Source organism: Alternaria metachromatica (genome assembly GCF_023757995.1).
Source record: "Alternaria metachromatica strain BMP 0045 chromosome Unknown scaffold_7, whole genome shotgun sequence".
Taxonomy (NCBI): Eukaryota; Fungi; Ascomycota; class Dothideomycetes; order Pleosporales; family Pleosporaceae; genus Alternaria; species Alternaria metachromatica.
The window spans coordinates 1064794-1091974 of NW_026055498.1; the positions used below are offsets into that span (position 1 = coordinate 1064794).

Sequence of the window (27181 nt, forward strand, 5' to 3'; positions counted from 1 at the left end):
CCAGCTATGGTGTTTAGAGAACTGGCGGGTGCGTTTGTGATGATGGTTGGCGTTTTTTGTTAGGATTTGATCATTTGGCTGGTATGGTAGCATAGCGTGGCGTTTTCGCTTTCCTTGGGTTGATTAGATACTGGTGGGTCGGCTGATGGATGGATGTGTTATGATTAGGGTATCGTGGCATATTGAAATAAAAATCAAAGTTCAAAACACACGATGTGCTTGTTGGTGCGGAGTGTGCTGTCAGAGTCTCGACTAACATGCAGTGGGGGATACATCAAGTGCCGGCGTAGATGGAATCTGATCTGGATTCTGACAAGTTACGAGATGATGATTCAAAAGAGAGTGTGAGTAACTTGTACATAGCTAATGTGGTTATCAAACCCTTATCGTGATAATAATAATAACAACAACACCTGATCCAGTCCTATCCTATCCAAATCCAAGCAAAGATCAATCTCCGATCCAAAAGCGACTTCAGAAACTCGTAGGAACTCGAGCTGATTAGTTAGTCTAAGCACCGAGCAAGTCATTGAGCATGGAGTTGTCCTCCTCCCTCAACATGACCATGAACTTACCGATAGCCGGACCCATGATAACAAAGGCCTCAGCAGCCAGAACGTGGGCAATAACAATGAAGATACCAACGATGATGAAGAAGTTCTTGAAGGACAACTTGATGAGACGGCGGCGAGCCTCCCAGTTGAAAGACCTCCATGCGTCCAAGAAGCCAACGACACCGGTTCCACCCATCATCTTGCTAACGACCTTGCCACCGAAGGTGCGGTCGAAGGGGACGATGGTGTCCTGGTCCTCAGGGAGAATGGAAGCTTCGATGCGGATCAGGGTGACCATGGCGGGGAGGCAGAGGAAAAGAGTGCAGACGATGACGAAAACGAAGAGGGTAAAGATGCGGACGGCAAGACCAGTCCACGCAGCGCAGGAGCTGATCTTCTCCTGCTCGAGCTTGTGAAGACCCATGAGCATGGCTACGCCGAAAGAAAGGTACAGGCTGATGTATGGCATAACGGAGGCGATGGTGGCGGGGACAGCGAGAGTCTTCCAATGGCTCTTGGAGGGCATGCGCTGCCAGAGGCTCTGCTCGGTCGGCATGCCGACTACCTTGTGTGTCCAGACTGCGTGTACGTTGGCGAGAACGGCACCGGTGATACCGGCGACGATGATGGGCTGGCCGGGAACCATGGGGAGAGCGCCGTTGAAGAAGGTGGATACGATGCCGGCGAGGAACGAGTACAGGACGTGGACGCGGAAACCGCGGAAGCGTGCGAAGCGACCGGCGTTGGCGACGAGGTGACGGAGAGTGGCGCGGATGGACGAGGTGATGGGCTTCTGGTTCACGAGGGTGATGGTAGGGCCGGTCTCGAGGAGCGTCTCCTTCTCGTCTTCTTTGTCGGAGGGCTCGTAGGTCGTGGGCGAGACGGTGATGGCGGCCATGGGGGACTCGACCATGCAGAGGGTGGTGACGACTTCATTGAGCATGTAGGAGATCTGTTGATATCCTGTCAGTACATGTACCAGAGATGCCAACGAGACATGGAGTACTTACAAGGCTGATAGCCACACTCGCAATGAAGATGCTAATGTAGATGACAACGACGCCCCAAATGGGGACATCCTCTGGCTTCAGTTGGGTAGACTCTCCGTTGCGCACAGGAGCTCCATTGTGCAAGGCGCGCTTGACAAACGTCGCCGTGTGAGGGTGCGACACAGCGCGACGAGCGAGTTCGACGAGGACCGTCATCTTGTCTGAGATGCGTAATCCGTAAACGCTGAAGTCGCTGTAAGAAGTCGGATATCCTGCAAAGTCGCAGTAGTGTGAAAGTTGAGAAAGTGAGAACAGAAGAAACAGAAAAGGCAGACGGAAGTAAAAGGGTTGACAGGTGTATTGAAGTTGGCGCTGTCACAGCGCGGCACGGCGTGAGAGACAAGGAGGCGAAGTTCAGGCCAAGGCTATGCTGGCCCCCATTGACGCAACACGACGGCTGCCTGTTGTGCACGGACCACATGCCGGTTAGCCGCCGATCTATAATTGGTCTCGTCCCAAGTCGATGCGGAGAATCGGATGTGCTGGAGTGGATTCACTGCATCTATGTTCCGACGTATGCGGTGCTCCACGAGAATGTGATGGCCGTTTCTTTCATCGCGGAGGACACATGTGCTCTACTGACTGAGTTTCAATCCTGCGTGTTGGCCACTGTATATGAGACATGTTCAGCGCCGCACCTGAGGCACAGTGATGGGCGAGCACGTAATCCAATACCTTCAGGCAACCTGTTGACATTTGGGGCCGATCTTGGGCGCCTCGTTCCACCCACTAACATCAATGTTTCACAATACGCGTTCAAGTGAACAGTTGTAAGAAGACAATATTTCATTATACCTCCCATCACCCAGATGACGAGAAAGACAACTCCCATACCGTGATTATGTACCGGAACCCCACCCATGACAGACAGACAGGACTATTTCCAAACGCTGAGTGTAGAGAATACATGAATGCGCTAGACTAGAGATCAGATAAAGGCTTTTAAAGAAAAGGGATACACAACGCTGACTCCGATTGCAATTTCAGGCTTGAGGACTACACACAGAAACCGAGCGTAAGTCGTTATACGTGAGCACCGTGAGAAGGGTACGTGTCGGAGATGGATTGTGGCGTATTTGAGGGTAGGACCATGGAGGAGCCTGGCTACTCCAGATGAACTGGTTGGCGGAACAGCCTATAGAGCAGGCTGCGCGACGGGCTTCTCATCCTCGACCTCCTCGTCAGAGGACTCTTCAGTAGCGGGTGCGTGGGTTGGGGCAGAAGGGAAAGCCTCCTTCTTGACCTCTGGGGAAGTGGAACGCCCGCGGTACTGGTTGACGGTCTCCTGGGCCTTGGCCGTGGCCTGCTGGGTGTATCCTTGGACGGTCTTCATGGCGTTTCCAGCGTGCTGGTTAGCGAGACCCTTGACCTGCTGGGCCTGTTGGTTGGCGACGTTGTAACCCTTCTCCAACTGAGCATCAATGACCTCCTTGTTCTGGATGTAGATGAGGGGACCGAGGAAGGTAATGAATGTCGAGATCAAAGCCAAGCCCCAGAGAGGGACGAACTTGATGAGGAAGTAGGAGATGAAGGAAGCGAAGAACATCTAAGGAAGCGAGAAATCAGCCATCTTGTTCGGTGTGTGAAGAGGGGTTATACGTACAGCAACAGTGACGTAGACGTTCTCGGCGAACATGATACGCTGAGACTCAATAACGAAGAAGTTGATGAGCTGCTCGAAGTCGTCGGTCATGCGCTCGAGCGAAGCCTTGGGAATGGTGTAGTACTGGCGAGGCCTGAACTGCGAAGTAAGACCACGTCCGAGAGCCATTTTTCCGACAACCTCAGCGGCTGCCGTAAGTCCGAGCACCATGTAGGACATCTTGAACATGTAGCGGATCAGGTTCAGGTATCGGGCGGCGAAGATGAAGAGGACGGTCGCACCGAACGCTATTCCGGTAGCGCGGGGGTTCTTCCAGCTCAACAGGCGGTAGAACATGCTGTGGTAGTCTGGTGCATGTTAGCTATGTGATCGACTGGGGAGTTGGGTATAGCTTACGAGTGAGGTTCTGGCCAGTCGCTGCCTTGTGCTCGGGAATCGTCTTGGAGTTGGCGAGATCAGCAAACTCGTTGCGCGTCTTTGCGCCCTCGGCCTTGACATTCTGTGCAACGGGACCTGTAGAGTTTAGCATTGGTCGTGTGCGCATTAGGCTGACGTGTGTGCTGCAAAGCCACCGTTAGCTGTTGTCCAAAGCGTGTAGAGAAGATCGTGTGCACATACCCTACCGTTCATAACTGTCTGCTTGGCGTTCTGGACGCTGGGGTGGTTGTTTGCGGCGTTCATGGCGTTTGAAGCTGCTTTGTGGGTGTGAGTTCAAGAAATCAGGTGTTGTGCGGGTGGCCGATAAGACTGCCATGTATCGCGTTAGCTTGCGTCTCGGTAAGGGTCAAAGGCGTTTTGTCCCACTCACCTTACTCTCTAGAATTCCGTTCTTTGCCTTGATTGCGCTGTTTTGCAGGTCCTTGTTGGCGTTGCCGTTGGTCTGCGGGGCAGAAGAGCCGTCCATTTCCGATAGGAAGTCTGGGGTGCCGTTGGGGGTTTGCTGGAGGTCGAAATCGGTATCCGTGTTGGGGAGCTCAACGCGGGGAGCACCTGACATTGCTCGGAGGTACAGTGGAGAAGAGGGGAATCACAAGTGGATTGGGAGGCAGAAGTATGCGAGTGTAATAAGGAGCTGGGGTGTGTGAGAGTGCGGGAGGTAGAGGTGCTGCGGTGGTTTTGTTCGGGCGCTGTCGTGTGCGCATTGTTGGGTATTCACCAAAAGCGGACGTCATGGCCCCACCCTGATCTAGCCATGATTTGTTTTCCACTGCCACTCACGACGCGCCTCTGCACATAGGGTAACAGGTTTCACGGCAAACGATGTCATGGAGATACATATGCATCATTCCAGCAATGCCTGAAACCGCATTGCTGCGTGTCGACTTGCTGTCTCCGCGGACGATTCTTCATGGGGCAGGCCCAAGCTCGACCGGTTTCACATGTGAAAGATGGCCAGGTGGTCTTGATTCCCCTCATGACGCAACCCTGATCTGGCATTTCAAGACAGTCTTGCACGTCTCACGATACGTCTGCCCAGTCGTACACGTACCAGATACTCCTGTTTGTCTTGTGCATGCTGTTGATCATAATGAATCCACATTTGTCTATGCCAGGTCCCGGACAAACTCCCCTGTGTCGATCTTCCTTTTATCCAATGTCCGACTTTCTTTGCCATCGAACAAGATAGAGTTTGCTGCCTAATGTCACGCTGCGGAAGACGTTACAGTGTATGCCTATAGGCTTATTAATTACTAGTCTACTTAATCTACTTATCTTTTTTACTTACTTTAAACTAAAACTAAAATATATTTTACTTATTTTTATACTTTTCTTTAACTTTTATATATAAGTATCTTAATAATTTTATTTTTAGTAAATATAGTATTATTAGTAAAAACTTTTATATAAAGTTATTTTAAAGCTATAAGCTTTTTATATATAAAAAGCTATAGTATAAAGTTAGTAAAAATATTAGTAAAGATAAACTTAGCTATAACTTTATAATAAGTAATTACTTAAAGCTTTATAGTACGTATATAGCTAATAGCGTACTTATATCTAAAAGTATAGTTAAAATACTTTTTTTTAGAAGAGTTAGTATTAATAAATTATTTATATTTATTAGTACTAAGTACTTATAGTAATATATATATAAGTATATTTAATTAGATTTATATTACTATCTTAATAAAGTTATATAGATAAATAAAAAAAGATTAATATATAAGTATAAAGATTTTATTTACTTATCTTTTTTAAGTACTAAAGTAGTATATAACTATAATAGTATACTTTAGTTATTAAGTTAAAATTTTTCTAAGTTTCTATAGTTAAGAAATACTAAAGCCTAAGGCTTACTTTAGACACGTGATAGAGTTTGCTCTTGCTGCATCACCTAACATCGTAAATTGGGCGAAACTCTTTTCACGATTTTCTCCTCCAGTAGTGCGCAATGCACGTCAACGTCATAGGGAAACATGTATCCCCACTTTACTCACGCTGTTAGTGCTGGTGGACGGGCTAATATCGCGCTGAACGATGCTGTGGGCTCTGCTCTTCGTCTGTGCAACGTCTCCCTCTTCAAGCCAGTAAAAGGGGTCGAAAAACTGAATTGAAGTCCAGCTCGTGGACACCGATGAGCCCCCTAGTGGTTCGTGTCGTTTTATTGCTGCTGGGCAATGGGCCGAAGTCAGTTGATTAATCGGGTATCTGAACATGTGGAACCAGGAGGACCGATCACGCGAGCCTAAGCCTTGCGGCCATGTCCACGATGGAAGCCACGGATAAGGACTTTGGCGATACGCACATGAAAATCATGGCCATGCATGAGCCTCGGAAAGCAACAACAGCGATTGCGAACCTCGCAATCTCGGGGTGGCATATCTCTTCGGAAGTAGCGCGTGTGACAGTCTGGTCGCAGCGCCTTTGAAGGGGACTAACATATCGTCTGAACTTTGTAGTTGGAGGGCGAGGCTTGTAGTGTTCGAGTCTGTCTTGTTGTATGTATGCATTGTCATAGGAATAGAACTGTACACTATTCCTGGGTGCAGGGACGATCGTCAGATATGTACTGATCACTAGGGCGGATGAAAGATTGTGGACGGGATGTCGTTATCGGTCATTTCGCTGCGTTCGCGGGGCAGCAGCGACACTGTTGGTAATATGGCCGTTCGCGGAGGTTTCAACGTCAGCTTTCAGCAAGGACCATGTCCTCGAAAATTGCGTTCTTGTCTGGGCATCATCATGATATAGCTCAGCCTTTGTAGTACTGTATGAATCGCTATTGTTATCGAGACAGGGAGCACCTTCGCAAGGCAGGTGCGAAACGGGATGGCGGGGGTCAGGGTCTCACGAGGCAGGCGCAGACGCACAGGGCACTCTACCACGCGACAGTCGGGAGGTGGGGGTTTGCGAAATGGCGCATCCCCAAGACCAACACTATAGCCGGGCGAACAGTCACGATAATTGTGCGGCAATGCGCACACTTGTGCAGCGACTAGTGAGGTTGTTGGACGCCATGCCCACCGGCCTCAACCCCGGGATTCGGGTCTGTTTGCACGCCTAATCCAGCGATAATCAGTGTCATCGATCAGTTGGTGGCCATCTCCGTTGGCCTGCCGGAGCTGATTATCCTGAGGCTTGGGTGTGAGGTGCCAATGCCCCAGGAGCCTCCGAGCGGTCAGCAACCGCTGCATTCAGGTCTGAGAGGTGTTTGACCTCCCGCCATTGCGCCGACAGGCCCCAATCGCTTTGTTTGGAGACAGATAGAGCTACAAGCGCCATAGCGGACGCGCAGCACCATTGGAATTATGCAGGTGGCCTCAGCAGGGATGCATCCGACAGCCAGCAACAGGTCCTCCCGTCGCGATGCTCGGCTTTGGACTCGAGCCGTGATTGCCAATGTCGAGCCCATTGCCCTTTGTTGTGGCCAGGACGTGTCACGGCAGTGTCAGCTAACGCCTATCAGCGAGGACCAGGAGTTGGAACCAGGAATGCTGGGGTTGGCAGGCCATGGCACCAGGCAGCCCGCGCGCCTTTGGCGATCGAGGCGGGCTCCAGCGAATATGTGGCGTACCTCCGAAGTCCTGGCCAAGGTCCAGTCTGCCGTTGCGATAAGACCCACTCACACGCGCAGCAGCTTCCGTTTATCACGCCTGTCGCAGCCGGTGACTTGTCTCTCTCTTCAACTTCACATTCACCGCGCCCTCGCACCGTTTGCAAACGCGCGTTGAGGCTACAAGCCTAGCTTGACAGCATACCCACTCTGCCATCCCAGATCCTCGGTACGCCAGCAACGTCAGCCAGAAAGAGCGACATGGTCAAAGCGCACACATCGCCATCCCCAACTCGTCACCGCTATCGCTGCCACGCAAATTCGGCACTGAGCACGCGACTACCAAACAGCTCACCCTCTGCGGAGGCGAGAGTCTGTGGGGACTACTCAACAGCAGCATGATAATATCTCGCGACCTGTACAATGCCTCTCCCCCGCTGCGCCGAACCCGCATGGCCAACAACCCGACTCTCTTGTATTCGTGGTGGTGCACCGTTTTCTCTGCCGTCATCATAGGCGTCCGACTGTCTGGCCGCTACATCCGCAATGAACGACTCTTCCGCGAGGACAAGATCATGGCGCTCAGCATCATCCCACTGTTTGCGCGTATGGGCTTTGTGCACGTGGTCCTCATCTGGGGCACCAACAATGTCAATGTTTCGACTTTGACAGACCCGCTCATCATCCGCCATCGTGAGATCGGTTCTCAGATGGTCCTCGCCTCGAGGATCTTCTATGCGTTGTTGTACGTGCAGTCATCAACTTTGTCAGAGTGCGACTAACCCCATGCCAGCATCTGGATGGCCAAGTTCACCGTTTCCGAGTTTCTGAAGCGTTTGACAGAACGTTTCTGGAAGAAAGGGTACGATTGGGGACTGCGTGGCATACGCATCTTCCTTGTCGTTACATTCTTCATGGTCCTCATTGCCACACTGGCAGAGTGCCACCCCACCTCCCACTACTGGCAAGTCGTGCCGGATCCAGGACCGCAATGCCGACAGGGTTACGCGCAGCTGCTCACCATGGGCATCACCGACATCGTCACCGATATATTTCTGATCGCCTTCCCGATTCCGATTATCGTGCGTTCGAGCATGCCATTAAAGCGAAAGATCTCCCTGACTGTGCTCTTCTCCTTGTCAATCGTCCTGATCGTCGTAACTGGGACGCGAATGCCTCTGGTCATTCAACGACAAGGCCTACAACAGTTCCGCACTGTATTCGCTTCTTCGGAGATCTTGGCTGCAACCATAGTTTCAAACGCCATCATCCTAGGATCGTTCCTTCGCGACCGAGGTGTTAAGAAAGCCAAGTTCAAAGCACCATCGACTACAGACAGCATGGAACGCAGAGGGTCAGCGCGACGCTTCACGGACCAAACATGCAGTAGCGACGAAGACCTCGCACGATCGCTAGGGTACCGGACAAAACCCGAACTACTCGAGAAGCAGACAAGCGTTCCTAGGCCAGCTCCGGTGGCTGATCTTGATCTCTTGTCGTCTTCTAGACAACCTGGTCCTTTTGTCAACAACAATTGGAGATTCCCCGACGAAGAGGCTGGCATGATTCAGAGCAGCGATCGATCCAGCGTGACAGTCGAAGATATACGGGATCCGATGCCTAGCCCTCGTGCAAGACGAGTGTCGTGGTTCGATGTTGGAGGCCTGCTTGAAAATCAAACTGTAGCTCCCTCACCCACCGATTCAGTCATCGCGCACGACTTCGCAACCCAGCCACGGCGGGGGTCCAGAGCCTCGAACACAATCATACCAAATGCGCGCGCATTTTTGCCTCAAGTACGGCGCAACTCTCGACTTTCGCAGCAGTCTGAGGACTACGAGATGTCGTCTGTCCGGCCCACCCACCAGTTGCAGGACCTTGGCGGCTTGCTCTCCGAAGATCGCGAACAAGAAGAGGCTCTCTCAACCCCCTCTCCACACTCGGGCTCCTCAGCCGGTCCTCCACGCAATGAGCGATACGCGCCCATACAACGCACGTCAACGCGCTCAACACAAGCAAGCTACGATGCTCTGTCTCTACGAGATCCTGGAGGCTTGCTTTCTTCCGCACCTCCTCCTACGTCTCATCGACGCAACCCTACCCAACATAGCCGCAACGTGCCGTCCTTACAGGATGCTGGCGGCCTTCTTGGTTGACGACTCCCTTACTACTTTACATACCCCCTGCGTGATACCCCGGCCTTCATGGCCTCTTTGCATATGCATAGCCTGCCTAATGCTTCCCATGTTATTTTTTCTTTTTCTTTTGTACAGTACACGAACCGTCCACATGTGGCGGTCGTGATGGGTTGATGACTGATGGGTTACGACATTTCCGGATGCGATACCCACGGGCCATCAGAGATCTTAGATGTATGTCTGAGATTACGATCTAGAGTCAGGCGGCAAGACTTGTGTATAATAGCAATATACCCAACGCTTGGCGTTGTTGATGCGTACGTCACGGCAGCGAATTGCCGACCTATAAATGAAGTCAATATGCACTCTCGGCTCCTTGATCCTACATCCGGGTGGCACACGTGTGAAGGCACAGGGTTTACGCTAAAAGGAAGTCGAAAAAGCGATTACCGAGCGCATGGTTCAGCATCCAACGCTCCAGCCCTGTGGAACGAATAGCGTTCGGGTATTATTCACGATGTCTTGGCTGTCAACGGCGCGGGAAGGAGCTGCAGGGCGTCGGTCAAAGCTCGCACTATTACCAACAGCAACCACCGTGCCACTTTAGCACTCTTTGCGGTAGCCATCCAACACCATCGCGAAAGTGGTGCCGTCAGATATGAGCAATGACGCGCCGACGATTGGAGAAATTACCCAACTAACCCGTCAAGAACTTACTACGAGGCAGAAGACCGATCCTATTCGCGAATGCGGACGCGCCGCGTTGTCGCTCCTTCCCAACGATTTCGAGCTCGCCCTCAAGCTTGCGTACCAGAAGCTACACGATGTGCCGTATAGGGAGGTGAAGACGTGTTGGCGCAGGCTGTACACTGATGCGAGCTTGTGGAAGGTGTTGTCGCTAGTAGACGGCGAGCGTGATGAGCACCTGCGCGAGACCCTCTCGGAGACTGAGAACGACGAAGAAGAAGTCAATACAAGGAGTGACTGGGTCGATGAAGTGGTGCGGATACTGGATATGACGCTCATACTGACAGGCGCGCCTGAGAGGGAAGAGCTCGTGGAGCTTTGGTTTGCAGCGCTGAAGGCCGTTCTAACTCCACCAGAGTCTCATCTTCATATCGACGATCCAGAACGGCCGCGTAAGAGAAGACGACTATCATCTGAGGGTCAAACTTCACGCCTACCAGCAAGCTTCGCAACAATGCTTCCCAGCCCTCCACCCACCCTTCGGCACGCGATCCCACGAACGAAAGAGCTCAGCCTGGAGGGTTTCCAGAAGACAGTCAGCGACGCGAATACACATACGCCACTCATCATCGAGGGTGCGATACAGCATTGGCCCGCTCTTGATGAGAGGCCCTGGAACGACCCAGCATATCTGCTAGAACAGACGCTTGGTGGTAGACGGCTTATACCAGTCGAGGTTGGAAAGAGCTATACCGATGAAGGTTGGGGCCAGCGTATCATCACCTTCCGTGACTTCATGGAGACGTATATGCTCAAGGGTCATGGAGAAGTTGTCTCGACTGCAGTGCATACAGACGCGATGCAAAGTCCTGAACACGATGAGGCAGATAGCAGCACGAAACCCACCCCCACCGGCTACCTAGCCCAACACGACCTCTTCGCCCAGATCCCCTCCCTACGCGCCGACATCAGCATACCCGATTACTGCTACTGCGAGCCCGCTCCATCTCCCCACCTCACACACATCAAACCCGTCGCGAAGCTCGAAGAACCTCTACTCAACGCTTGGTTTGGCCCCGCAGGCACTATATCACCCCTTCACACCGATCCCTATCATAACATTCTCGCGCAAGTCGTAGGCTACAAATACGTGCGCCTCTATGCACCTGCGGAAACGCAGCGTCTACATCCGCGAAGTACAGACGAGAGCGGAGTGGATATGAGTAATACGAGTCAGGTTGATTTGGATGAAGCTATGGCTTTGTGTCCTGAGATATCTTGTTGGAAGACAAGGGAAGGCTATGATGCGGGCGAAGATGAGGCTCTGCGCGAACGTAGACGGGTGTTTGAGGAAGAGTTCCCTGGATTCAAAGACGCACAGTATATCGAAGGAATCCTAGCACCAGGCGAATGTCTCTACCTACCCGTGGGTTGGTGGCATTACATACGTAGTCTCACGCCGAGTTTTAGCGTAAGCTTTTGGTTCAACTAGACAATCATCGTATTTCTCTTCTTCCATATACCACATATTCAATCCATACACATATCCATTTCTGTCTCCCATCCACCAGTCTTCCAACATCCTACATCTTACCACCGCCCTTCTTCCTCCTAGCAATACCTCAAACACCCAACAACACCCCCACGCTCTCTACACTATAAACCCCACCCCCTTCTTCTCCTTCTTCTTCCACCTCCCAGCAACCCCCCTAAGCGCGCCCCGCACGGTCTGGACACCTCCCACACACGCCCTTCAACGTCCCGCGATGCACTGTATCCGGCACTCCGCTCCCGCAGACTCCATCGCGCTCGTTCCAGTATGCACATCGCCGGTAAAGATCTGTGTAGACACAATAGCAGCCTTCGTAGGTGGTTTCTTCCCATTCGCACATGGTTTATGTCGGTGAGATTGTAGTTGGAGCTGTGTAGGTGTTTTGATGATTGGGAGGTTCAGAGTTTGCTGTTTGGTTTGGGGGTAAACTCGATTTTTGATCGAGTGTATGTGCGCGTTGAGTGTGATTTGAAGTATGTTTCTGTTCTCAAGGGTGAAGTGTGTGATATGGATTACATGTAGAGCTTGGTATATGATAGATGTTCTGGTGTTATACGAAGGGTGGGAAGCAGACTGCTTTTATACAGTATGCGTTGTTTGGAGTAGCGGTTTCCATTGTGGTAATTGAACGACAATGTTGAATGAGGCCCTCATCACGATCACTTATGGCCGTCTGCTCTTCCATCAATGTTGCTATATTCCTCATGCCATATTCCTCGTCTTTTTCTTGACATACACAAACATTTTGCTCGACGAGATTGAGTGGATGCTTCCATGATCATGACTGTAAATATAGATGCCATCGATTATAACCTATTGAATCATGACATATCCCCTTGCCCACTCCCTCCACTTCCTCTCTCTCCCCCCTTCATTCACCTACCCAAAAGCCGGAGCCAGCGCATACCCCACAACCAACTCCTCGCCCTGCCTAAAGCAGCTCCACAGATTCCCGACGCCCTCATCCAACGCAGGACTAAACACGTTGCCCACATAGCAAAACACACTCTCATGCTCCTTCACACCTAGTCTCTTCCGCAGAAAACGTACTATCGTTGCGAAAGACTGGTTGGTGGACAGCTTGAAGATGCGTTGGGTTAGATGGGGGGCTGAGCCTATGGGTTGCAGACGTATTGTGACTGTGGTGGGGGGTTAGTTGGTGGTGTGGAAGGGGATGTGGGCTAGGATGTGATGGTGTGAATGGGGGATGTAAAGTCCTTTCGTTGTTGATGGGTTGGAAGATGGGTAGATGAAAGCGGATGGGTTACCTTTCTGAACAGCGAGGTTTCCTGCTCCTTCCAACGCTTTCGAGACATCTTTGGGGAGATTGGTCAGAACGACTGAGGCTGCCATGGTGAGAGGCGCTTCTGTAGTGTCATCTTCCTCCGGCATTCTTTCTTTTGGTGATTCGGACATGGCCACGGTTGATGCGTATTAATCCGAAGCGAATAGTCAAGTGTGAATATAGCAGCTATTTCGAGACGATACTCGAATGATAAAGAGAATGAAAGAGAACTTATTTAGTAAAAGTGAAAGTTTGTGGGTTGGCGTTCGTTGAGGTAGGAGCGATGGTCACGATGGAAGATGTAAACGTCGGCCTAGCCAATCAGCACCCCACTATCCCAACATCACTCCTGTAATGCGCAAGACTATCATTCAACCATATCATCTTTCGCATTGATATCTAGTGTTTTCTACATATCTGATACGATAATGATATATAACATAGCCTCCAGTATGGCGTCGTCCGCGTTCGTCGCCAAGTAACCTCCTCAGTATGACAATGTTCTACAAACCTCCATAGTAGTACCAACCCTCGTTTACTGAAAACACACGCGTGCACACCACCAGCCAGCCGGTTTGCAAAGCGCAACAACCAGCAAAGATGACCCGAAGGTCATGACGCAATAGCTATATACAAAGGGGATGCATGCATCGTTAAGCCACCAGGGATCAGTGATCATGGGCCTATACAGGGTAAGGAAATGGAGCAAGTCAAGCTATGTCGCCAATGAGGGGAAAGGTAGAAGCTGCGCCTCGAAAATGCTATGGAAACGGGTATTCGCTCGCAGAGTAATGCCATGCGCTCGGGGGCGAGAAGTGAACAACAGGTGCGATAGGAAATTATGTCGTGGGTATTAGTGAGGTCGTGCATTACGCCGTAAGGGATGCAATGTGTGGCCGTGTAGTCTGCATGAGCCGCAAGGCTCATCGACGATCAAGTTGGGCGAGTAGCTGGTCAAGCTCAACCCAGTTGTCCGTGGTGACTGCGAACTTGCGGTGCTTGCGGGAGACGACGTGCTGTATGTTGTCAGTATATCATCTGTAAAAGCATGTTTGTAGTGCGTACCTCGTCAAAGTCATTGAACTTCTCCCTGCAGTTCTCGCAGTAACCAGGCTTCAACTCCTTCTCAGCAGTCTTGCGCCTGCGGAGGGCTGCTGCTTTACGAGCTTGTCTTTCTTCGTCTCCATCATCGTGTGTGTGACCCATGTTCTCCTGGGCCTTGCGCTTTGCCGCGCGCATGGGTTGAGAATGCTCATAGCTGAGCGCAGCCCTAACATCGTTTGTAACGGACGAATGGCCACTATTCGTATTCGCCGACGGTACGCTGTTCTTCTCGAGGACCTTTCGTTTTAGCTGGTTGACTTCCTTGCTGTTTCCAGCACGAGGGGCAGCAGCAGTCGAGGAGATCATTTGCGAGCGGATAGCGGACGTGATGTTCGATTGGTGTAGACCAGACGCGACCGGCTCACCAGCGATGAAACGGGGCATGGCTCGGATGCTAGCCTGAGCACTGCCAAACATAGGTGGTGGGCCGTCTGCCGTGTTGCATCGCTTGGGAGGAAGGGCCTTTGGAGGATCTAACGGTTTCGCATCTCCATCCTGTTCTTCTTTGACGATGGCAGCAGGAGCGCTGGGTCGCCTTGCCAGGTTGTTGTTCTCTCCCAAAGCATTCTTCTCTTCCATAGCTGAAGCAGCACGCGTCCGTGGCGCCTGGGCAGCCTGCCTTCGGCGTGCTTCCTGCTCTTCCTGCTGTCGGCGACCGAAATGGGGATCCTCCACGAACGGGCACTTGCCGTTACCGGAGGCACGAAACTGCGGCCATTTGCCCTTCTCTTTCTCAACCTTCTGGTATTCTCGGATCATGACGGGTCGGGTAACCTCGTCCATATCGTGCACGTACACGTAGTATCCACGGAGCGGAATCATGTCCTGCGAGGCCATGACGTAGTCGCGGTCCAACTTCTCATTTTGTAGCAGCCTTTGCAAATCAGCAGGACGGCCCTTGTGCTGCGTAGCCACCGCCTGACGTGTCGAATGGGTAGACGCGTCCTCCCCAGTTTCCTTGTTGAACATGGTATCCACCATACGCTGCAACTTCTCGACGGACCATATCTTCATACCCAAGCTCTTAGCCTTGTACAGGATATCACCACGGTCGGACTTCTCGAGGGCGGCATCGAAGATGGACTTCTTGTTCTCCAGCTGGGCCGGGTTGACGGTGCCTTTGTGGGAGGATGAGCTGCCATCGAGGTCGGCGGGAATGGAACGCGTCGTAATGACATGGGTGACTTCCCGAGAGAAGAACTTGACTTCTCGCTGGTGACTGTTAGCACGACGGATGTAGAGAAGGGTATGCCAGACATACGGAACCTAGGACGCGTGCCCTGTTCAAAAGTTTGTCTTTCTGGGGTTCTGAGACGCTGTCAAAGTAGAAGGCAAACTGGGGAAACAGCTTGCGGTAGTGACGCTGCCATTGTCGAATTGTTTCTAGGTCGTGAGATGCACGCTGTGCGGCCTGCTTTGACGGGGCCTTGGTCTCTCTTGCTGCTTCCAGCTTGCGAGTCAAAGCCGTGGGCTGGGCCCCACTCCGACGAATAAGGCCGTGACGGCGAGCTTCAGCATCATCGACCTCGATGAGCTGTTTTTTGGGTGGTGGCTGGCCATAGGGGACATCGCGTTGCTCGCTGGCGTGGGAGCGTTGGCGCTTTCCTCCTATGGCAGTCGCGCGTAACGGGGAGTTGGTAGCGTTTTGCAGGTTGGCGAGGGGGACGCGCCGGTTCGACATGACTGAAGGAACCTGGGGCGACGGAGGGACAGCCACTGCTGCCATACGTAGGATAGCGGCTGAGGGTGCTTCGAGGTGTAATAGATGGGCGTGGTGGGAGGGGCACGTGTGCGTGTAGCTCACGACGCGACGGTACAGGCACGTCGAGGTTTTTCTAGCAACGCGTAGCAGCCATGTCGATGCGAGGGAGCTTCAGAGACCGAGGGAGATGTTGACGACACAGCAATTGAGCGAAGGTGAAGCGCGTTGCAGACGTCGATCTGCTTTCATCGACCAAGGAAAGAGTGTCTTTGTTTGGTCCGGAGGCTGGGTACAGTATGATGCAGGTCGGGCTAGAGCGACTGTGGTTAGCCTGAAAATCTCGCGCGAACCATCCACAACATCATTTGCCTAGACAACGACCTGGGCAAACAATACACCCTTGCCGACAACACCGTCAGTGCGCCCTGCACGACATCTCGCGTCTGCGAATCTCCCACCGTATAGCTGGCTCACGATTCAGCGTATCAGGGGAAGATTTGCAGCTTCTGCATGCGGCGCGCCTCTGCTGCTTGCACTGACGCCGACCCCACTTCTCCTGTCTCCTGTCCTGGGAGTAATTCGACGGCGAGCGCTGCACCATTAGGCCCGTCTCATTTCGCGTCCTTAGGCCAACACTGGCTGGTGGAAAGCTCCCGCGTCTTCCATTTCCATGGGACCGTGACAGCTTCAAACTTATCAAGGGTCTGGATGATGGAGGCTTTTGTGGGTAGCCGGAAGTGTCACCCACCTTGGCCGCGACTTTGTTCTATGGGCCGCAAAACACCGGAAGCGTCAGGAACAGTGCATACGGAAATAGACAAAACACACACATACAAAGACGTCATGTCGGTGATGTACGTTCTGGGTGCTGCCATGTACTTAACAGGTATTGGCAAGACGCAGGTTTTCAGCAGAGTATACCAAGTGATAACCTAGGTTCTGCATATACGGTTGCAGTCGCCCTGAACACCGTAGGTCCGCTGTTGCATACACGTTGCTATACGCTTCTTCTATGTCTTTCAATATGTTCTCACACTCTCCTTCGTTCTCGTCGCTACCATATTCTCGGTTTCCAGCGCCGGCTCGTCTGGGGCTTTGCTACCTCATCAGACAGAGTCTGCCATATCTTACCGAGGCCATTTCGTCTCTTGTCTCTTCCAGACCCGTATAGAAGATGTCGAAGATGTGATTTTAGAAATACAAACAAGTGTGGACATCACACTTGTACATCATGACTGCAATATCAGGTCGTCCATCTTTCCTCCACGTCTTGCTCAGTGAAAGGTGCACGCGTGCGGATGGCGTGACCTCATCATTCACTTTGACTTGGGCCAAACGCAAACAGAGAGCGCCTATAAATTCTCTGGATTGCGTGTTTCTCGCACCTGCACCCTCCTAACTCGACTAACTCGACTATATACCGGATCGTAATCATGACCGATTCCTATCGTCCACCGTACAATTCCAACCGACAATGGACACCAGCGTCTGCACCTTCTGAGGCTGCGCTCAACTACGACGACGCGGATGTGAACCGTATTCCAATCAATCCTCGCCGTTCCAACGCCACAGTTCCAGCTCCATCATCACGGCTATGGGATGAAGACCTGAACTCGCTCATGCATCGCACCATCCGCGCCTACGATCTCGTCGTGAACTACGACCGCGATTCCCACGGCGGTACCCGCTGGCCACGCGAGGACATCGCTCGCATTCGAGACTTCGGCGCCTATCTTCATGGCGACGTCCGCGATTTAAAGCACTGGAGTGAAGTGGTAGCAAAGGAGGGAGAACAAGATGCCTACACTATGGACAAGATCCGCGATGACGTCGAAAACTTGCGGAAGTACTGTGAGCAGATTCAAGCCATCATCAGGGATACCGAACGTGTTCCCCTGCGCCAACGTATGACACGAGACGATGGAGTGCAGGCTGGTCAGAATGTGGATAATGGTCATGGTTTTGATGGTGGTAAGAGCATCTTCCCTGGAGGTGGCACCCAAGGTACTGACTTCTCGCTGCCTCCAGACACCAACCAGCTCGTCGAGAGCACTCAAGAAGGCGAGGATATGGACGCCGAGATGAGTACCGACCTTGAGGAGAAGCCAGAAGTGGTCGATCCGACACTTAATCCACGGCAGGCAGTCTGGGCAACTACACCTTCAACGCGATTTGCTTGGTGAACGGTCGTACATATTTGTAGCCTTCTGAGACGTGCACTGTAGAACGATTACCAGACTAGGTCACGTAGCACGTTGGTGTCGTGTGACGAAGCAAAGATATCCAAATGTTCCTACACGTTTCCCACGTTCCAGCTGATTGGTGCTCGGTGCTCGGCTATCTCAGGACCCCTGCGCAACGGCCTGCACCTGTGGTGTGAGCGACTCAACGCTTTCACATGCTTGCAACTCACAACTCTCGAAAATAGCACGGATTCGGATTAATGCCGTCTGCGCCAAACGAGGATAGCCGCTATGCGGCGGCTGTCGCAGCTCTAGGCTTATCTCGCATATTTTATTCATCTTCGATCTCGACCCATCTCCATTCGGCTGCTTCCTATTCGTGTGCGCTCGCGGAAGAGTCTGGGTGAAGCCGCCGTTGGGATCTACGACCGCACAGCTGTGGATACGCCCGGGAGATAAGCCGAAAGTATGCTGAGGGTTGAACGCGCTGATATCTGCACGTCGACTTTTGACACGCCGTCTCAGATGGAAGGAGAGGACACCAGCTTCCGACCCAGTATGCTCTACAGCGTCCTACCTACCGTCGTATCGAACCATCTTCCGACGATACCTTCTCTCCGACAATCCCTTAACGACGTACGAAACCGCGGAACACATAGTAAATCAGCCTCAGTCGACGAACTACCACAGCCCGAGACTCCTCCGCCAGGCTATTCGTCGATACCCCCCAGTGGCTCTGTCACACCACATAGATTGTCAGTTGCGTTGGGCGAGGCAGACGTCGAGTTCGTGGAAGACGGACTGGACAGACCTGGCTCTTCAGGAAGCGCATTTCCACAGCCACATGGTGCTCACGAGGGCGCCTGTGGCATCAGATGGAAGTATGCTACTTTGGGTATGAATGTCGCTCGCGAATGTTAGTATTGCATGCTCATACCCTACAGGAACAAGCCTCATAGCTCAAGCATCCCGAGAATCAAGCGAATCGATCAGTAGCCCCGACGAGACATCCGCGACACTGACCCGACAACTCTACATACACGGCATAACGTACCTACTGCGAGGGCTGCCAGCGAAGCTCACCCCAGAAGAAACGTTGAGCATACAGGCGGCTCTTCCACAAGACGTAGTCGACAAAACAAACGACGCGAACACGCACGCGTTACTTCCAGTCTCGCAACGCAGCTCTAGCGCTCAAAGAGAGCCTCCACGAGACCCCACGATCTTGCACCGCCTGACCGCCTCCCTCGTCCTCCAGTCCTTCATCCTCATGCAGTTCCTTCTACCATACATCAAGCTATTCCTATCATACACCTACCAGTTCGAGAGGAAGCATCAGATCACAAAACGGCTCGTCAATACAGGCGTCGCGACTGTCGATGATATCGGACGGAAGACGCTGCGGCTATCGCAAACTGTGTGCCAGATGAATGATGGCATGGTAGGGCAGGCGATCAACGAGATGACCATTTGGTGGGTTCGAGGCGTCACCGGAGGCGTTCAACAGGGTCTCGCGGAAGGATTACAAGCTATGAGAATAGCGGAGAGCCAGCGGGGTGAGGAGAGTATGGGGCGGATCAACTGAGTATTTGGACTGCATTAGCTACGGCGTTAGGCATTTGCATAACTTGATAGACTGACGAATTAATGATGTGCATCGACTGTTCCGCTCGAGCTGCTGGACCCTGATCATGTTCTACACGTGATCTGCCGCTTATCGTTATCGGGCGGACTTCCTAGCGCGTTGTGGACGCACGTCCCTTGGAAAAGTGCAATGGCAAAGTTTCTAGCGGTAACATTCTAACGAGTATACGCCATTCTTTTCTCCCCAATCGCCGTCTTCCTTCAGGCGCACACGCAGAGTACTCTAGTTGCTCATTCTAATCGTTCAATATACCCTCTGTTACGAACGAGTGTGTACCATTACCCGCACATCATGTTCGGCGCAGTGAGAAGATGTCCCGCGACCCTCGCGAGGAATCTTGCCTCAATCTCCACCAGGACCCTCCGCACGCCCTTCCCTAATACCTCGAGCGCCCTAAGAATACCACTACAATCAGCGCGCCTTGGAAATGCCTCGTTCGCTGGCTTCCACAACAGCGCCGCAAAGTGGCAACAGGAGGCTCAGCAGAGCATTGAGGAAGATGGTCCCGTCACAGAGTTCCAGGACCTGGCCACACGCGGCCTTGTTCACCCCAACCTAATCAACACTATCACGAGGCAAATGAAGCTCACGACCATGACGGACGTGCAGTCCAGGACCATCAACGAGGCGCTGAGCGGGGTTGACATGTAAGATCTTCCTTCGATTGTAACTTCAATTCGCTAACATCCGGCAGCATCGCACAAGCAAAGACCGGTACCGGTAAAACACTCGGTTTCCTCATCCCTATCATCCAACGAATCATCGCGAACGACCCCCAGCTCGGCGAGAAGGTCAGAGGATACAAGCGCGCCAGACCAGACGACATCCGCGGCATTGTTATTTCGCCAACCCGTGAACTGGCAGAGCAGATCGCTGTCGAGGCGAAGAAAGTGGTCGCCGGCACGGGCATCATCGTGCAGGTTGCTGTCGGAGGTACACAGAAGAGGGCTATGCTTCAAAAGACTCAGCGCGAGGGGTGCCATCTCATGATTGCTACTCCCGGACGACTGATGGACATCCTCTCAGACCCTTACTCCGGTATCAAGGCACCAAAGCTCAGAGCATTGGTCATGGACGAGGCGGATCGCCTCATGGACGACGGTTTCCAGAAGGAGATTGAAGAGATCAAGAACTTCCTTCCCGACCCAGCCGAGGTCGAACGCCAGAACCTCATGTTCTCCGCTACTATTCCCCGCGATGTCGTCAACCTAGTTCGCCAGATCATGCGTCCCGGCTTCCACTTCGCCAAGTGCGTCGATGAGAACGAGGAGCCAACACACCAGCGTATCCCGCAAAGACTCGTCCATCTGAACGGTTTCGAGAACGTCATGCCCACACTTTACGATCTGATCCTCCAGTCACAACAGAAGGCACAGGCTGGTGAAACCCGACCCTTCAAGGCCATCGTCTACTTCAACAGCACCGCTGAGGTAACCCTCGCCGCATCAGTTTTCTACAAGCTCAACGGCGGCTTCAAGCGCAACACCCCTCTTTCTGGCACCAGATGCTACGAGATCCACGCCAAGCTCACTCAACAGCAACGTTCAAGGGCTGCAGATGACTTCCGTCTCGCAAAGTCCGGCATTCTCTTCTCCTCGGATGTAACAGCCCGTGGAATGGACTTCCCTGAAGTCACCCACGTTATCCAGATCGGTCTCCCCCGTGAGCGCGACTCCTACATACATCGTCTCGGTCGTACTGGACGTGCCGGCAAGGAGGGTGAGGGCTGGTTGCTCATCTCTCCCTTTGAGAAGCAAGAAGTCCGCCGTCGTCTTCGCGACCTGCCTCTTGTCGACGCCACTGATATGCTCGAGACTGCCACCGTTGATATGAGCGAACCGGCGGAGCTCCCTGAGAACGTCGCAAAGATTCTCTCTGACACTGTCGAGGCACACAAGAAGGTCTACCCCGACCAACTCGACGCCGCATTCCGTGGTCTGTTCGGAAGCTACCAGTGGTACGGTGACAAGCAGGGTCTGCTAGAAGGCGCGAACCGTCTGGCTGAGTTTGGATGGGGCATGCCATCCCCACCCCCACCACCTGCTAGCCTCTACTCTGGAGGCCGCGGACGTGGCGGCGGTGGCCGTGGAGGCTTTGGTGGAGGACGTGGCGGCGGCGGCGGTGGCTTTGGTGGCCGAAGCGGAGGCTTTGGCGGTGACCGCGGCGGCCGCAGTGGAGGTTTCGGAGGTGACCGTGAAGGCCGCAGCGGAGGCTTTGGTGGTGACCGAGGTGGTCGACCTGGAGGATTTGGTGGTGACCGTGAAGGTCGGAGCGGAGGCTTCGGTGGTGACAGGAGAGGAGGTAGCGGTTTCGGCGGTGACCGCAGAGGAGGTGGTGGCGGCGACAGGAGAGGAGGCGGAGGCTTCGGTGGTGGGGACAGGCGTGGAGGCGGTGGTGGCTTCGGTGGTGACCGACCAAGGAGAGAGGCCCGCGAGTTCTAAACAGCTACCCAGCTGTTGAAGGAACTCCTGCCCCGCGTCCTTGAGATGTAAGTCTGTCACACCTTCCGTCTCGCCTTTTTTCCTTCTCTTTCTTGTACTATATACCTGTATACCCCCCCACAGCAAGCTTGGAAACGAGGGATGATGACGGAGACATGTCATTGTATCGATATACACTGGTAGCATTGGGCGGCGTTTACAGGATCATGTCCCGCTCCAAAAAGCAGCAGCGCATGTTGTTATCGCCGCAGCGATCTCTTTTTGGGTTCTGGTTGGTAACGAAACGTATAAACAATCTCCATTCATACTTCTGGAGTTGGTTATTGATTGATGTAAAGCTAGTTGTAGTTAGTTGGTTTAGGTTGAAGGAAAAGTTTTAGTTATCTTCTGAGAAGAGAGTGTTTTGGGTTGGTGTATGTGTGTATGTTCCAAAGGCATGCTGGGTGGTTGATGCAGACAGCTTTAACTACTACGTTGAATCTCGGAAGGTCTATGCTCTTAGATTGTCGAATGCAAAGCTACATGTGTAACACCTTCCTCTGTAAACTATCTGGATATCCTCTCAGTCTCCGTTGTAGTCACAATACTAACACGCGTCAGTAATGCAAGATGCCCTCTAGTGCAAAGTCGGCCCGGAAACCTAGACACACATACCACGACAGACCCCGAGAACCCAAGCTATGAGCTAACTAAATTCCGTTTTTCTTTCCCCCACAAATTTTCCATTCATTGGTCAGACAACACCGTCCCCCAAGTCTCTAACCATAATATTATACATTTAACAATCCTAAGAATACCGAACCATTGCACCGCGCATGTCCACACATAATGCAAGCACAATGTGCGAACAGGCATGTACATAGCGTGTGCCCGCATAGGTGTGATAACCACTACGATTACCCCACCTGTGCGGCCACACGCTTTATGCAGACCTTTCGCGCATGGTGTTTGTGATTGAATTCTGTTATATGTGTTGCTATCGTTTTTTTGTTTCTATTGGCTGTTTGGTAGTAGTGAGGAAGTGGTATGGAGCGGAAGGAAAGCCTAGGTTCGGTTCGAGATGGGGGATGGTGGGTCTTTTTGGGATGGGACGGGATGGTATCAGGAGGTAGGAGTTTTTTTTCTTGCAGGGTGTATACGATGGGATGTAGAGGCGAGTGTTTCACTCATTGGGTGTGGAGGTAGACAGCTCGCTGGTTTGTGATGGAGTGTTCAACGTTTGCGTCTTTCCGTGTACTTGTCAATATGGTCATGCTCGTGAGTAAGTAAGAGGATCACGATGTAGGCGGATTTGGATGTTAGACACAATGTATACATCCTCTACAGTGTGCAGAACAACGCTTCGTCTCTTACATAACTCCAACGAAGGAATAATGACTGCCAACAAGACCAGGAATCGTACTATCAACACTCCATCACATCAAATCTGACTTCTCCTTCTCCTCATCAACCACCGTTCTGAACTCCTCAAATGCCTTCTTATCCATAGGATATGTATGTTCCGTCGCAGGATACTCCCTACTCTTGACCTCATCCCTGTACTGTGATATCGCCCGATGCGCCTCCTCCCACACATTCCCATACTGCTTGACAAACTTGGGCAGGAACCGCCCAGGTGGGAAGTTACCCAACATATCAACCTGCACTAGGACCTGACCCGAACAGCCATTACCCGCTCCGATACCAATTGTCGGTATACGCAGTTCTCTGGTAACCACAGCAGCGACTTCAGCGGGCACGGCTTCGAGGACTACGGCAAAAGCACCGGCTTCCTGAACAGCGAGCGCGTCCTCAAGGAGTTTCAAGGCGGAGTATGTTGATTTGCCTTGTACGCGGAAACCTCCTAGAGCGTTTTGGCGCTGAGGTGTGAGGCCGATGTGCGCGAGCACGGGGATGCCAGCAGACGTTATCTTGGCTATTGTAGGAGCCATCTCCTTGCCGCCTTCCAGTTTGACAGATTTGACGCGGCCGATCTTGATCATGCGGATGGCGGATTCGAGGGCTTGGGCGGGGGAGATCTCGTAGGTTCCCATGGGGAGGTCGCCGACCTGGGGGTTGTTAGTGGGACTGACGAGTGTTGTATGAGGGACTGGGAACGTACTGTGAAAGCGCCTTTTGTCGCGCGCGCAACGGATTTGCAGTGGAGTAGCATCTCTTCCATCAGCACTTCGCTCGTGTCTTCCATGCCTAGTGCTACCATGGCTAGACTGTCTCCGACGAGTATCATGTCCATGCCGGCGTGGTCGGCGACGTGTGCGCTGGGGAAGTCGTGCGCGGTTATCATGGTGATGGGCTCGTTCTTGCGGTATAGACTCTGCAGCGTATTCAGAGTGACGGGTTTACGCGCATTTGCTGGCGCAGAGCCCAGTGGAGAATGTGAACTCCATCGGATTTGTGCGGAAGGCAGTATAGTTCGCGATATCGATGACAGCGGCGAGTATGCACGTGGTGTTGTTTGAATATGTCGCGAAGACGTTCGCAGTACGTTCATGAGGGCACGCGACATGGCGGCAGAGTCGCAAGTGTGGTGGTGGTGGGTATTTTGGGCGGTAGAAAATTTGTCAGAGCCCCTGAGGACGGTGTGGAGGTTTGTTCGTAAGCCATGGTCCTAGGGCGGGATGGGTGTTGCTTTTAAGCAACATGTGCAGAGAGCTGCGCTGAAGATTGTATACCTAACCTTGGAGTTTTGGAAGAACCGAGGGTCAGCCTGCGCCCAGACGCCAGGGGTCTGGATGTGCCCTGATTGTCTTCGGCGCGTCGATTACTTGGTACACCCCGCCTTTTGATTATGACTACGTATATTGTAGCGTGACCTTTCAATCCGTCTTTGTATTTTTCAACTTCCAGCGTTGTGCTTCGAGTTGCAGAGGGCGTCGTTCGGACCAGCGGTGAAGGCCTCAGGCGAGGATCTCGGGGAAGCTGCGGCATTGCTCCTCAGTGATTGGATGTCGGTCCCAGCACCCTCAGTCTCGGTATGCGTTGAACTTATACTATCTTCAGCTGTGCGGTCGGCATAAGCTTCGAACAAATCTTGGTTGATTCTGACGGAATTGAAGATTTCTTCGTTCTATCTACACTGAAGTGTCAAGTCAGATCAGGGAATCGGTAGCCGTCGGGAACCAGCCAGTCTGCGTTTGTTAAGAAACGTCCCACTTCATGCACGGCGAGTATATCTCAGTCTTTCTGCTGTTCTTGTGCATCACCGTAGATCATTTCAGGGCGTTTTGTTATACTTGGAAGATTCATGTGCTGGGTTTGGATGGCTACGCGTGGCACACGGTGACGTAGCCTTCGGAGTATCCTCTCTGCAGAGCTTGCGAATCGACACCTGGGCATGTAAGCACCTGTGTAGAGTCAGTGATCGTAGAAATAGGTATTCATGATGACTGGAGAGCGTTGCTGTCATGAATGCATTAGGCAGAGATACGCGGTCGCGCCGTGGTCTCGGCGATGACTTGCCCGGCGAGACGTGCGCAAGCGTGACATGCCGGTATCGAGCTCGTGATCGCGACTACCGCGACCATCACTCCCGCCTCACTGTTCCTGCCCTTTGACACGTCCGACCCCAAAGACGCGACAACAGCACACATTCACCGATCGACATCCTTACCAGGGTTCAAACAACCACAATCTGCCAACAAAGCACACACCACTTGCCAACGAACGCGCCCCTCATCCGCTATCGATAGCCCCGCCGCCTACCTCACGAGAGCTCTCACTGCGAGCTGCGCACTGCCGTATACAACTTGAAGACGAGCGGAAGACTAGGGAAGAGCAAAGTCCTTTACAGGTCGCGATATCGGGAACGCCAAAATGAGTTCGCCAAAGAGACGTATTGAGACGGATGTATGTGGAGACCTTCACCCCGGTGGTTGCTGAGCAAGGGACAAGAGCTAACCGAGGCCTCTTTCCAACTATACAGGTCATGAAGTATGTTGCGCATGGTTCCGGTTGTAAGACAGAATGCTAACACGCCATCAGGATGTATGTCGACCAATTTACCGCCTTCTTCGCGCCACGCGCCTGGCAACCATGGTGAATCCTGATAGCTGATACAAGGCAGGCTCATGAGCGACTACGAGGTGACTCTGGTCAACGATAATAGTGAGTAACATGACACCCATTCCTGTCGGATACACAGCTAACACTCCGTAGTGTCAGTCCTTCCTACCATCCGAATCCGCATTCGCCGAAACGACGCTGACACACCACAGGCAGGAGTTCTACGTTAGGTTTAAGGGCCCAGTAGAAAGTAAGTTGCGCACGCGCCATGCGCATCATCATGCGCTAATGAAGGACAGCACCATTCGAGGGTGGACTTTGGAAGATCCATGTCGAGTTGCCCGATCAGTATCCGTATAAGAGCCCTAGCATTGGCTTCGTGAACAGGATATTCCACCCCAATATCGACGAACTGTACGTGCTATCCCTTTGTTTGAGTATTTCAGAGAACACCTGCTTACTCAATAGCTCTGGCTCCGTCTGCCTCGACGTTATCAACCAGACATGGTCACCAATGTACGACATGATCAACATCTTCGAGGTCTTCCTTCCTCAGCTCCTGCGATACCCAAACCCGACCGATCCTCTGAACGGCGAGGCCGCAGCCCTCCTTATGCGCGAACCTAAGAGCTACGAAGCTAAGGTGAAGGGTATGTATACAAGGGTGAGTCGTGTGAGCCAGGCTAATGTACATCTAGAATACGTCCAGAAGTACGCCAACAAGGACACTGCCGAAGACTCCGACAAAGACGATGGCGATGACGACGAGATGAGCTCTGTCGGCAGCTATGAGTCTGGCGATGAAGATGAAGCGGCGGGCAATATGGAAGACATCTGAGGCAACCCTTCCTCGGGTGCTATCAGTCTCCTTTGTATTGTCCACGACCTTTCTTCTTCACTCTACTTCCATGGCTGGACGTTCACGGCGCTGATCTGGCGCATATAAAGGCTACATTGCTGCATATTCCCCTGGCATGTGGCTGCTTTACGGTTTGGTTCTGGGATTGGATCTCTCTGTTGGCGTTTGTGTCTTGCTTTTGAATTCCATAGTAGGCTTGTGACTAGGATCATTTCCTTCTTCACTCTTGTGTAGGATTGGTCGGATGACCTTCTCGATCTTATAAGTTAAGGCCGATGTTAGAGGTACTGTATGCTATTACCTGACATTTCCTCTCACTACTCGCTTTGCTCAACTCTCATATCAGTCCTTCTCTCATATCTTTTCGTCTTCTTGCAACTCTA

At 52.4% G+C, this 27181-nt stretch overlaps 11 protein-coding genes across 11 annotated transcripts; 6 read left to right on the forward strand and 5 right to left on the reverse strand.

Annotated features, from left to right (window-relative positions):
• Positions 1 to 510: 510 nt before the first annotated feature.
• J4E83_004345 (uncharacterized protein) lies at positions 511 to 1759 on the reverse strand (the record flags this gene model as incomplete). Its single annotated transcript, XM_049331274.1, has 2 exons — positions 511 to 1506; positions 1565 to 1759. 2 exons carry the CDS (start codon positions 1757 to 1759, stop codon positions 511 to 513), a joined length of 1191 nt encoding a protein of 396 aa, XP_049189820.1.
• Positions 1760 to 2738: 979 nt separating this feature from the next.
• J4E83_004346 (uncharacterized protein) lies at positions 2739 to 4203 on the reverse strand (the record flags this gene model as incomplete). The annotated part of the gene is made up of 5 exons (XM_049331275.1): positions 2739 to 3149; positions 3207 to 3553; positions 3603 to 3719; positions 3830 to 3901; positions 4020 to 4203. The coding sequence occupies 5 exons, from the start codon at positions 4201 to 4203 to the stop codon at positions 2739 to 2741; spliced, it is 1131 nt and encodes a 376-aa protein (XP_049189821.1).
• Positions 4204 to 7652: 3449 nt separating this feature from the next.
• Positions 7653 to 9356, forward strand: J4E83_004347 (uncharacterized protein; the record flags this gene model as incomplete). Its single annotated transcript, XM_049331276.1, has 2 exons — positions 7653 to 7945; positions 7994 to 9356. The coding sequence occupies 2 exons, from the start codon at positions 7653 to 7655 to the stop codon at positions 9354 to 9356; spliced, it is 1656 nt and encodes a 551-aa protein (XP_049189822.1).
• Positions 9357 to 9996: 640 nt separating this feature from the next.
• On the forward strand, positions 9997 to 11517 carry J4E83_004348 (uncharacterized protein; the record flags this gene model as incomplete). Its single annotated transcript, XM_049331277.1, has 1 exon — positions 9997 to 11517. The coding sequence occupies one exon, from the start codon at positions 9997 to 9999 to the stop codon at positions 11515 to 11517; it is 1521 nt and encodes a 506-aa protein (XP_049189823.1).
• Positions 11518 to 12456: 939 nt separating this feature from the next.
• ATG12 (Ubiquitin-like protein) lies at positions 12457 to 12993 on the reverse strand (the record flags this gene model as incomplete). The annotated part of the gene is made up of 2 exons (XM_049331278.1): positions 12457 to 12716; positions 12846 to 12993. The coding sequence occupies 2 exons, from the start codon at positions 12991 to 12993 to the stop codon at positions 12457 to 12459; spliced, it is 408 nt and encodes a 135-aa protein (XP_049189824.1).
• Positions 12994 to 13785: 792 nt separating this feature from the next.
• J4E83_004350 (uncharacterized protein) lies at positions 13786 to 15647 on the reverse strand (the record flags this gene model as incomplete). Its single annotated transcript, XM_049331279.1, has 3 exons — positions 13786 to 13878; positions 13928 to 15178; positions 15228 to 15647. The coding sequence occupies 3 exons, from the start codon at positions 15645 to 15647 to the stop codon at positions 13786 to 13788; spliced, it is 1764 nt and encodes a 587-aa protein (XP_049189825.1).
• A 1454-nt stretch (positions 15648 to 17101) lies between these two features.
• J4E83_004351 (uncharacterized protein) lies at positions 17102 to 17851 on the forward strand (the record flags this gene model as incomplete). Its single annotated transcript, XM_049331280.1, has 1 exon — positions 17102 to 17851. One exon carries the CDS (start codon positions 17102 to 17104, stop codon positions 17849 to 17851), a length of 750 nt encoding a protein of 249 aa, XP_049189826.1.
• Positions 17852 to 18319: 468 nt separating this feature from the next.
• J4E83_004352 (uncharacterized protein) lies at positions 18320 to 19436 on the forward strand (the record flags this gene model as incomplete). The annotated part of the gene is made up of 2 exons (XM_049331281.1): positions 18320 to 18767; positions 18916 to 19436. 2 exons carry the CDS (start codon positions 18320 to 18322, stop codon positions 19434 to 19436), a joined length of 969 nt encoding a protein of 322 aa, XP_049189827.1.
• Positions 19437 to 19787: 351 nt separating this feature from the next.
• J4E83_004353 (uncharacterized protein) lies at positions 19788 to 21937 on the forward strand (the record flags this gene model as incomplete). The annotated part of the gene is made up of 2 exons (XM_049331282.1): positions 19788 to 20143; positions 20191 to 21937. The coding sequence occupies 2 exons, from the start codon at positions 19788 to 19790 to the stop codon at positions 21935 to 21937; spliced, it is 2103 nt and encodes a 700-aa protein (XP_049189828.1).
• Positions 21938 to 23352: 1415 nt separating this feature from the next.
• J4E83_004354 (uncharacterized protein) lies at positions 23353 to 24443 on the reverse strand (the record flags this gene model as incomplete). Its single annotated transcript, XM_049331283.1, has 2 exons — positions 23353 to 23985; positions 24039 to 24443. 2 exons carry the CDS (start codon positions 24441 to 24443, stop codon positions 23353 to 23355), a joined length of 1038 nt encoding a protein of 345 aa, XP_049189829.1.
• Positions 24444 to 25750: 1307 nt separating this feature from the next.
• Positions 25751 to 26777, forward strand: UBC8 (Ubiquitin-conjugating enzyme E2 8; the record flags this gene model as incomplete). Its single annotated transcript, XM_049331284.1, has 5 exons — positions 25751 to 25783; positions 26093 to 26189; positions 26239 to 26353; positions 26408 to 26589; positions 26638 to 26777. 5 exons carry the CDS (start codon positions 25751 to 25753, stop codon positions 26775 to 26777), a joined length of 567 nt encoding a protein of 188 aa, XP_049189830.1.
• Between the last annotated feature and the right edge of the window lie 404 nt (positions 26778 to 27181).